Source organism: Mesoplodon densirostris, chromosome 17, assembly GCF_025265405.1.
Source record: "Mesoplodon densirostris isolate mMesDen1 chromosome 17, mMesDen1 primary haplotype, whole genome shotgun sequence".
In the NCBI taxonomy this organism is placed as follows: domain Eukaryota; kingdom Metazoa; phylum Chordata; class Mammalia; order Artiodactyla; family Ziphiidae; genus Mesoplodon; species Mesoplodon densirostris.
The window spans coordinates 361,553-373,629 of NC_082677.1; the positions used below are offsets into that span (position 1 = coordinate 361,553).

The 12,077-nt window shown below is 33.5% G+C and overlaps 1 protein-coding gene across 1 annotated transcript in view; it reads right to left on the bottom strand.

The window, feature by feature from the left end:
- Nucleotides 1-2,856: 2,856 nt before the first annotated feature.
- PSPC1 (paraspeckle component 1) overlaps nt 2,857-12,077 on the bottom strand; it is a 60,229-nt gene continuing 51,008 nt past the window's right edge. Inside the window, exons 7-9 of the mRNA XM_060080046.1 lie at nt 9,277-9,334; nt 5,460-5,629; nt 2,857-3,334 (exon numbers count right to left, since the gene is read on the bottom strand). Of these exons, the coding sequence (XP_059936029.1) occupies nt 3,149-3,334; nt 5,460-5,629; nt 9,277-9,334 (414 nt within the window). The 3' untranslated portion in view covers nt 2,857-3,148. The remainder of the gene's footprint in view (nt 3,335-5,459; nt 5,630-9,276; nt 9,335-12,077) is intronic.

The window sequence follows — 12,077 nt, forward strand, 5'->3', positions numbered from 1 at the left end:
ACTACTCCCCAGGAAATTTCCTCTGTTTTCCCAAGTAAAGCGTCCCTTTCATTTCTGACTAGTGCCATTTGACACCAAATTATCAAATTATTTAAAGGTTAAACATACATTTAATCACATTCTTTCACAAAACATTTCCCTTCAATCACATATTTATGTTCTTTCTCTCATCCAGAATCTAAGTTGTAATTATAAACCCAACCCCAAATTATTAAGTGACTATTAACCATTCATCGTGACATTCAGCAATTACTATATAGAGTTTACATATAACACCAAGTTTCTGAAATATTCAACAAGTACGTTTCTGAATAAAATGTGATGGTATGATTTCAATTAGTATTTGGGAAACAAGATCCAATTCAGTTACTATCATTGCTGATAATCTCTATTTCTATTAAATGGCAATTCCAAGTAAAACAGATATTTTTCTCCATTACTGATATTGTAGGATTAAAAACAAATATTTAATCTCTTCCAATGAACTCTCAGCGCTGATTTTAAGCAGAAAAATCCCAAAACTCAATGAATAATAACAAATTAGGCTTTATGAAATACAAGTGAACCAATAGTTCTTTAAAAACTGGATCTGTCAAGAAAATGAATACATTTGTTCCCAAAATAAACAAAAATGGGGAAATTAACAAAATACATTGCTAAAATAAAACAACTGGAAAATGGGTATTCCTTTATTTGTGCATGTTAATAATAGCATATGAAACCTAAATCCTGCAGACTTTAAATTCAGTGTTTCAAATCATTACACAAAAAGAAACATAATATTGTGATGTTATAATACTAAAACTGTTTCATATTATCTTTTTATGGAAAGAATTATGGGAGCATATATGACAAATTCACACTTATTTAGAAAAGCTAGTACTAGTCTTTATTTTTATATTTACTGGTTTTAAGCAAATGACATTCAAATGTCTTCCTTGGTATATACTTTTTCACAAGAAAAAACAATGACTGAGCGAGCCACAGAGTTGTTTAACTGGACAAAAACACTAAAAACTGAATAACTAGCAATTCACAGATGCTCCACTTGACTGTCACTCAGAAGCTGACTGTTTCCAGGGTAAACTTGGTAAGAACTGGAACAAGGACTTTCTCGACGCAGGGACAAAGCTGTGTAGAGCTCTGTTCTTGGAGCCAGAGTGAGCCGGACACTAGAAAGTTCAGGAGATTAGGGCATCTCTTTGTGCAATGCTTTCAAATGTTCTTGAATGAATCGTATAGAATTTCACAGCCTTGGCCAAAGATAGCTTGGAATTAACATCAAGGATAAAGTTTCTCCCAATCTTACTTCAGCTTTGAAGCAAAATACAATGCTAAACATTACCTAAGGATTATATGAATAAAAATAACAGATGATGGGAAAGGTATGTATTTAGGTGCAAGAGACATCACTTAAAAATCATAACTGATGTTAGAACTCCCCACACTGCAATTAATGTCACAAATCAGAACAAATCCCACTCCCTGCCAACTCACACTCACGGAAAACGTGATGAGAATAGTCTTTGATTATTATTTTACAATCTCCATATCATGTTTTCAAAGATTTGCCAAAAACAAAAGAATACTGCAAATTTTAGAAAACAATTCCCTCCATACTGTTGTGTCTAAAAAACAGAACATAAAATAGGACATAAGAAAAGTTTGATACAAAAGCATGCATCTCAATCACGCTTTACACTCAACTGCTTTCACGCAAGAATTTACATAAGTAACCAAAGTTCTTTCTTTCCGAAGTATGCCTTCCAGCAAAAACAGAAACCATGCAAAGATGAGTAATATTTACATACTGTTCACTTTAAAAAAGCACATTATTCTTCAGAAAAATGCTAAAAGTATGATATACTAACACACTGAAATGTTATGTGAGAAATAACTATGCTATGACCGATGCCTCAGATTTGTGGTTTACATTAAATACATAATTCCTCAAACGTAATTCTAAATTAAACATGTCTAACATACAGAATTTTAAATATAACGAGGACTCTGTTTTGGAATAAAAATCCCAACCAATGTGGTAAGATGTTTCTCCATACTATTGGAAATCAATCTTCAAAACACGTATTTGACAGTAGAGAGATCTGATTCCAATAACACTAGCCATACTCAAGTTAATTCTGTTTTTTAAAATAACCACTTGAACTGTATTCCTGGGAGACAAGCACACCTAACCTGTCAGACAAGTTTTGCTGGAGAGACTCCTGAGCGACAGAAGAACATTCACAACCCTGCAGAGTCAGGCCACCTTGAACACTTCTAGAAACCAACATGCTCAAGAAATGCCCAATTTCTTCTAAATCACAGAGCAAATCCTCACCTAATATCCAACCTAACAGTATTGTTTGATTTTAAAGAAAATTTAAAGGGTAAGATCTAGATATTGATACCAAATAAATAATAGCAGATAAGATTAAAAATAAGACATTATTTTATAAGCAAAAGAGATTTGCCTTCAAACAGGTTTTTTTTTTCCAAGATTCAAAAGATTTATTTGGAAAAATCAGCACAGGACAAAGATATCCTTAATATTCCTCCTCAGAATATTTGAATATTCAGAATCTATATGAAATGTAGACAGCAACTCTGATTTCACAGGACATCAATAGTGCATACAGATGTAATCCCCATACCCGCCGCCCTCCCCAATGTACTACTCTGTCTGCCCCTTAGTGACATCAGTTTTCACTAAGCTTCTATCTTCAGGGCAACTTGCACAAACTAAAAAACAGAAAATCATTTGCATTTTTAAATGGCTGGGATTAGTTAAAGCAACCAAAGTATTACTGTTACAGCAAAGTTTAGTAAAACTATAAGAGAATACCACTAATAACATTTTAAAATTATCCAAGATGGTTTCTTTATTGAGATTAACTACATAGAATTCACAGTACTATGGCATACTTATATTTAGCTAAAGTCACAAACACATTTGAACATTCACAATGATGAGTATCATCATTACCATTCTAATCTACAAAGCTTATGAATAAAGAAAAATACAAAAACCTCAAGTTTTACCAAAAAAAAAAAATTTAACGTCTACATACAATAACAATAAAACCACTTCTAGGTAACAGGTAAAAGTGTATTGTTTTCCTCTAAGTAGTCAGGAATGAAAGAATGTTTAATACCTACGACGCTTATTAGGGCCTTCAAAATTGCCCCCTTGGCTTCCTCTACCAAAACCACCAGGACCACCACTACCAGGACCTACACCACTCATCGGTGCTTGGGGGGTCTCAGAACCTGTTCTACTACCCATAGGTGAGCCCATCTGAGACGGTGGTCCTTGTGGAAATCTATCATTGTGCTATATAATACCACATAATACATGTGAAGTCCATTTGGAACACGCCAAATGTAAGTGACAAGAAAAATTGGCAAAATCCCAAGTGGTGGTGTCATGAAGTTCAGCAGAAAGTCCAGCAGAATCAGGATCACACATAGAAGGAAGAAAGGAGCAATTTAATTAGTTACTATGTTTAAAAAATAAAAGAAGCATCTGAATGAAGAGTTACATTTTGCTAATGCTATGCCCCAATTTCATGAAAAAAGAACTGATTTTATGAAGTGAATGCCATCTTAAACCTAATTAGTTATTATTATACTGTTCTGATCTCTCTTTTTTTAATTATTTTTTTTTTTTGGCAGCGCCGCACAGCTTGTGGGATCTTAGTTCCCCAACCAGGGATTGAACCCAGGCCCTCAGCAGTGAAAGGGCCAAGTTCTAACCACTGGACGGCCAGATAATTCCCTCTCTCTTTTTCATTAAAGTTTATACTGCATGTAACAGTGCCGGTAATAAAAATACTGTTTGCATCACACTGTTTGAAAAAGTAAACATAAAAATTTCAGTAGCAGTGCTTTTAACATAGAAAGCATGAGTATAAACACACAGTTATAATTTCAGTATGAAAACTTCTGAGGTGTTTTTCTGGAAAGACTATTACTGGGAAAATAGATTTAGTTTTTAAAAGCTGACAATTAGCATGTACTATTAATAGCAGAATAAAAACACCTGAATTATGTATTTTGTAAAACTTCACAGTAATAACCACATATATTAATCTCAAAGGTTGAACAGAACTCCCTACATGCAGCAGTAAAATATCACTGTGAAAAAGACTAACGGGGATATTTAAATAAACTTTACCATTTCTGCGGGAGGTATGGAAAAGCAGGCCAGTTACTTTTACTTTTAACTCTCTGCTGATGATTATATGCTACACAAAATTTAACCGAAGTATTTACAAATTTTTACTAGCTCTCAGACATTTTACTACAAAATAAGCCTCCAATGGAGGAAACAGGTACACTAATTAGTATGCAACATCTGACCCGATCACAGTCGATATTACGGCACTGCTTCATTATCTCCCTATGTTAACACTCATTTAAAAAACCTGTTAGCATGTCCAATTTGTCCAAATTCTTAAAGGACTGTATTTAAAGTAAATAAATTTTAAAATAATAAAACACCGCATCCATCAGTTCTAAGACGCACATTCACTGCTCATGTCTCTGAGACCAGGAGGGTTTAGAGCTGATGGCAGTCTGCGTTTAACAGCAGCACCTTTTCTTTCTCAGCAGCAAAGGCGCCTTCAGTTCCAAAACTGAACTGCCTTTTCCAAATATACGATCAACTAATTTCCCTTTTCTAAATGTTACTTAGGACAACCATTAAAAAGAACTAAATGAGAAAATGTCTTAGGAATATAACATCTCAAACAGTGACAGACTTTAAGGGAAATGAAAAACAGTAGCAGTCTTGCCACTGATTCTCAAATATAATATGAATTACAACTGAAAAACGTTTTTATAATATTTAACCCACACAAAGATATCTTCACACTCTCAAACCAAGAAATGAAATTGTCTACTTTAAATTTAGTATCAAATTTAATTAAAATTAGTAAGTCTATAGTAAGAATACAATGTAAGCTTAAAATATATTTTAAAACTTTAATGTAAATTTTTTAGTTAAATTCTCTGAAATTACTCATAAATGATTTTTTATGAAAAATGACAGAAAACTGTGTTTTCATACATATTGAGGTTTTGTACCCCACCAAAGGTAAGGAGTTCACACAGGAATAAGAACACAATCACAAAATACTTGACCATTACATTGAATGCTGGTAAGAGGTGTATACAAATTAAATTTAAATCACTGTAAAATGACTAGAATTAACATATATATCTGCTATATACTTAAGTACAAAAGCATGCCATGGATCATAATCCTAACTCTTGGGAAACTAAAAAACTGCCTCTCATAAATCACCATCTAACTTCACAAAATTACCTTTTCTTCATTGGATATTGATCTTTACTGACAAAACAAATGATGCCAAATTATGTTAAGTGTGAAGTTACCTTTGGGGCAGAAGTATATATTACTGAATATAATCACAATAATGTTTATGATACATTACCACTGCTCCATTATCTGGCATCATTGGAGTTCCCATATTTGCAGCTCCTTCTGGCCCCATGGCAGGACCAGGACCCATTGGTGGGCCAGGTATAGTTCCTCTGTTGTTCATATTCATACCCATCATTGGAGGAGGACCTTGGTTACCAGCAGGTGCTGGGCTAAACGCATCTACGTAAAACAATCTATACTTAGAGCTGTCCTATCTTAGTTGATAAACATTTAAAATTTAACAATACTTAGGCAATCTATATAACAAGACTATTATCAAAATTATTTTACTTCCTTGAGAATGGGACACTCAATTATCTACCCTGATAGAGCATTATATTTGCTAAACAAATGTACATAAAACAAATGAGAAAACTATCAATTATTTTTAGCACATTTGAGACTATAAAAGCTTGAAAGTTTTCTTTAAAAAATCAGTATTATTTGCTGTAGTCTGCTTTTTAACCAAATACTCCCTTACGAGTGGTGACAACTTTCTACCAGTTTAAATTAACGGTAAAAGGATTAGCACTTAGGAAACCACTTGATTTTCTTACAGTCATGACTAAAAATACTAGCATGTAAATTATATTAAATTGTGAAGGGAGAAACCATATCCTCATACATACACACATACATACACATACATACACACACACACACACACACACACAGAGTTCACTGTAAATAAATTCTTGGCTTTTATATAATTACTGAACATCTCCCAAAATTATAGGAGGTAATCTTTTTTAACTTTATATAGAACTATGCAATAGAAACAAACAAAAAAATTGAAATGATTCATCATGACAAAACTTATTTCTAAAAGCAATTGCAACCAAATACAGATAAAATATTAATACAGATGTTTGAATTTTTTCAACATGCTGGAATTCTGGAAATGAGAACAATCGGATACTTCAAATTTTTTCATCAAAAGACATCCATCCACCTGCTTCATGTTAACTGCAATAATGTTTAAGCTGTAATACATTTATAATGGCCTCAAATACAACATTTTTGGGTATCCTCTTTGAACTTAAAAAAATTTTAAACTACTCATACTTGTTTATCATTAAAAATTCATGACAAAGACTGATTCTGAGTTTTCTTCTAGTATTTCATTATCTAGTTAATTTCATGACATTCAGAACTCAATTTCTCAACAACACATTATAATAGGAGTGGCAGTTTTCATTCAAACTCACAACTCTACACAGCACCCAAAGCAGCTCAACCTGCACAGGACTGAGTCCAGGGAGCTGAGAGGAAGAAATATGACTCCCTGTCGGGCCCTAGCAACAGACCCTTGCTCTTTCCGAGCCCAATCCCCATGATCCCAGTCACTTCCTAGGGAAGGAAGCAGTTCGTTAATGCCCAAAAGTTCTTGTTAGTAAATCTACACTTTAACTACACAAGAATACTTCTATTCCCTTAAGATAGCTATAAATAAAAATTTTTACTAGACTCCCACAACATCTCCCATAAGTGAAATGAGGAAGGGTAGAGACAGTATCCAGGAGGAATGTTACCTCAACTTTCCCCAAAAAGAACAGATAACGGATTAGGTTTTTTTTTTACTCTTTTAATAGAACATAATTATCACACCTAACTTATGAGATACGAATATGACTATACAAGTATGGGTATAATAAAATAAATGAAAAATATTTAAAACTATCATTAGTTGAGGTAGACTTATTTTTAGTAACTATGTCTTCTACCAGATGGCTGTAATTAGACTAAATTTAAAGATCTAAGGAATGTTAGAATTATCTGGTCCCCTGAAAAGCAGTTATATAAACTATGTTCCACTTCGTACACACTGGTAACAGACCAGAAAATCTGTCATGTTTAATCCATGCAACTTGACAGGATATGACAATTTACCAACTTAACAGTGACATTCAACTGCATGATAAGGACTTGTAGCTCCATGGATCCGTAACTATCATGAGGATAAAGTCTCACTTTGAATAAAATGTAAAGAGGAGAAAATTAAATGGAGTGGATGTTAGGGGAGCTAATTAAGTGCTCAAATGTAAACATGGTTCTCTGGTGAATAAAATGCCATTAAAATTTTTAATTCTCTTAAATTCCTCACTAAATAAGGAATCTAAAAGTATGTTCTCCCATTTCTTCTAATGAAGTTGCTAATCAAGTAAGAAAGTCAGAATGTTTTCATGGTCTCTGAAACATCACACGTTTCAAGTTTGGTTCTGATGTTAATGACACACTTAAAATCCTTAAATCCAACTGGATTATATTATACACCAGCCCACAATTTACTTTGAAAAAGACATAAATACTGAACCACCTGTACATTACTAGACCCTCCACTGTGCTTTCTAATTTAGAACTTCTCATGTACTCTTGGTTCACTAACTTTTTTCATGTATCCATTGTACTAACTTCACAATTAAGCTCTTTTGGCTAAGGGCTATGTCTCGTGCTTCCTTTGCATATCAGAGATGCTCAATAACTACTTTTTGGTAGATAAGAAAAGTGACGAAGTAAACAGCAATTGTGTTAAATGATTTAGATTATCTAACTGGCAATGGCAAAGGAACTGGCATGGGGGAGGGGTGCTTGGTCATGGAAAATGCTCGATCCACATATTAGAGGCTTTAAGATGTCTTATTCCACATACTACATGTACATTCCAAGTACAATCTAGATTTCCTCAGTGGGAGTGCATGTGATGCACACTGGAACGTTACGGTAATGTAATCTTTGCAACAATATGTACATTTGACTTTATATAAAGTTTGTAACCTCAGCTTCTGTGGGACAATGTGAAATTAATATATAAAATTTTATTATTTACCTAATTTTCAAACGTTATGACAGTTCAAACTTAATAAGACATATGAAAACATCCCATACTTATTTTTCCCTTAGCTTATTTACTTGATATTGCTGCCCTAACAACCTGGTTATACAAGCAATCAATATTAAAGATGCTAATATAGGCACTTTCTTAAAAACTTCACATCAACTCTAAAGATATACATTAGCCTAAATATGCAAGACACATCTCATTTACTTGACAAGTCACAGATGTCTCCGAACAGTGCAGTTCTGTGCACAATACTGTGGGTTAGGGCAAAATAAGTTAAACATTCAGTAAAAGGAATAAAAATAGCCTCAAAGTTACACAAAAAAATTATCTTAAAATAGAAATAAAATACTCTCAAGAAGTTTATAGACATTACAACTCAGAAACTATCAAAATTCCAAGACAGGGCTTCCCTGGTGGCGCAGTGGTTGAGAGTCCGCCTGCTGATGCAGGGGACACGGGTTCGTGCCCCGGTCCGGGAAGATCCCACATGCCACGGAGTGGCTGGGCCCGTGAGCCATGGCCGCTGAGCCTGCGCGTCCGGAGCCCGTGCTCCGCAACAGGAGAGGCCGCAGCAGTGAGAGGCCCGCGTACCGCAAAAAAAAAAAAAAAAAGATAAAAAAGCCAATTTCAAGGCATGAAATCTGATTTTTAAAAATGCAACAACATAGCTTTATTCCACCATGTGAAGACTCAACAAGTTTCAGGTCATTTACCAAAACCTGTTTACAGGTTTCTTTTTGTTATATCTATTAAAACATAATACATCTTTTAGCCTAAGAATAAACAAAATAAAAATGTTCTTCCTAGGCATGTATTTTTAATATATACTGGTATTTTTTTCTCATTAAATAAATATAAGAAATTTCACCACTTACAAATGCTGGTTGCAAATTTTTGTTTGTTACTGATATGTAGATACCACAAATAGCATGTACAGTTCCCTGAAAAATGACAAGCGACAGAAGGCTTTGCTTAAAATCCCTACCTCCCATGTTTATTGCTCCACGGGGACCCATATCACCCATTCTCATTTCCTGTTCTCTCTGTAAGTAAACATAGTTGTCACAGTCAACCTATCGATCTTAGGACTTTACATTTCCCATCTAAAATCAAAAAGAAAAGAATAAATTGCGACATCATGTTCCATTAAATTTTTTTTAATTTCCAACATCATTTACTTAATAAGAACACTGAAAAGAAACTTCAGTCTCCCAGGCTTAATTAATATACTGCAAGTGCTTAGAGCATCCAATTTATATTGCTATATTATCAGTGAGTCATACAAAAAACCTACTACAGGATATTTTTAATGTTATTCTTCCAAGAGATCATACACACATGCCTAGATTCTAAGAGAAGAAAAATCTAACAATAATAACCACCAGGACCAACTATTTTTCCCTCCCAGGTCTCTAAAGTCTTAAAACAGAAATGACCGTTACCACTTTCGTATTCAAATGTATTCAAACACACAACACAAGCAGCTGTGGGGTACTAAACCAAAAATAAGGTTATAGACAATTTTCATTTTTGAAATATTATAATTCACCTTTGCATTTTTATTCCAGTACTCAAGCATTATTTCACCCAGGACCTACAGATATACCATGAAAGCCTCCACTACACACAAGCAATTATTGAAAGATCAACATAATATTGCTTCCTTTATGAACAAGAATTTTTCTTGGAAACAAAAATAAAAGTGTTATTACAGTTGGAAAGTTCTGAAACAAAATGCTCTTGAGGTTATCTGTGACATAAAAAGCCATACAAATGTACAAAACGTTTTAAGTTTCAGTATAGAAACTATTTCCTAAAAACCCATTTACCAACAATAGTTATATAGAATTAACTTCAATGAAATCTCTAGGTGAAATTACCCAACATACCATAATTGAAATTTACATTACTATTTAATGATCTTGTGCAATACCAGACAAGTGTGTTAAATGTAGCAATCATAAAAAACATTGAGGCAAAAGTAGCAATGTCTAAATCTAAAGAAAGCATCATTTTTCTACTTTTAAAAGCAGTCTTATTAATAAAATGCGTTGGTTTTAAAATACTAGTGAAAAACACCTATAAAGCTAGAAATAAAGGAAATAAAAGCCTATGATAGATAAATGCCATGAAGCAGCAAATCAACTGCCCATCTAACCTAACAGAGATGCCTCAAAAGTTAACCTTTAATGAAGCTATGAGAAAAAAACACTCACATAATAGCTTCATGAAGAAACGTTGCTCACTGCCTAGAAAACGTAAATACCAAAGCTTTCCCAAAGCTAACTTTTAACTTTCCAAAAAACAAATTTCTTTCATCATAAAACATTTGACTATTAATGGATACTATTACTGACCAGCAAAAAAGCTATTTTATAAAACTGACTACTGATGAAGTTATATAATTTTGCAATTATAGGGAAAATACTATTCTCTAATCACACTTAGCACTATTATCAATAAATTAAACCAAGCTGTCATTTCCTCATCAGCAAAGCCTATTGACAAAGTGTGGACTGTCTGGGCATATCCAAAATCTTCCAGGCACTATTTATATGAGATACTCTTCAAGAAGAGCTGCTTGCCCTCCAGCACCAGAGAGTAAAATACATGGATTTTATGGCCCCAACATTTTTGGGGACAAAGGTGTAACATATTTTTTGACTTGTCTTAACTATGAAAGACTAGAAAGGCAATATCCAATCACTAACAGAGGGTAATTATTAGCCTCACTCTTTGAGACTTCAATTTTCAAATCCCCCTTAAATACCCCAACACCCTAGCTTCCTAGTCATATTTTAAGGTTATTCTTTCTATAAACCTGCTACTACATACTTCTAGTAAAATGCAAGAGGCAGAAGTAATATTTAAGGATAGTGTTATCAACAGACATTAAGACAGTACTTCTCATTATAACTTGATATACCAAATATCAATAAGGAGAATCACTTGAATAAGTGCATTTTAACTATGTACCCACCCCAATAGCAATACATCAATAAGGCCCTCACCTCTCCTACGAATTCTTCTAATATATTTTAAATTAGAACTGATACATGTGATATTTTTATAATACAAATTTTAATGTTTTATTACTTTACCAAAAATTATTGTGCTTTAACAGGCAACAACTTATATGTAAAAATCTCAAAAGACTGCAGTGTAAAATGATAAAAGCTATGATGAACACTCCATTTTAATTAATTCAATAAATCCTCATAGCAACCCTATGAAGGTCGACTGTTATCCTTAGAGATCATAAAACTGAGTCATAGACCTGTTCAATAACTTACTCAGGGTCATACATGTAGCAAGTGGTTGAGCTGACCTACAAACTTCTGCCAAAACAGAGTTCACAGAATTTTCTTCTTCACAGGGCACCTTCATTCTTCAAGAATTCCAAGACTAACAAAAGGCAAGATTTTTAATGTATTCTTACCATGTTTGTAAAGCAATTATACTCCAATAAAGATGTTAAAAAACAAAAACAAACAACCAAAAAAACCCATGTCTACTAGTTAGACACATTTTGCTTCTCTTGTTCAAGTTCATTTCCCAGGAAGCTGAAACCTCTCTCATATTTCACTGCCTTTAAATTGAATAATAAAATGTTAATTTGTATTTTATGGAAAAAAAGAATTCTGCATATGTATTCTTGAAAGCTGGTCAGTGAAATATGCCTAAATTTACCAAAAAAGAAAGTAAACTACAATTGATTCCAAAGCCGCATATCAAAGCAGCATTCCATCAACAAAACAAAAAGGTTGTTCTCAAGGTGTGGTTCCT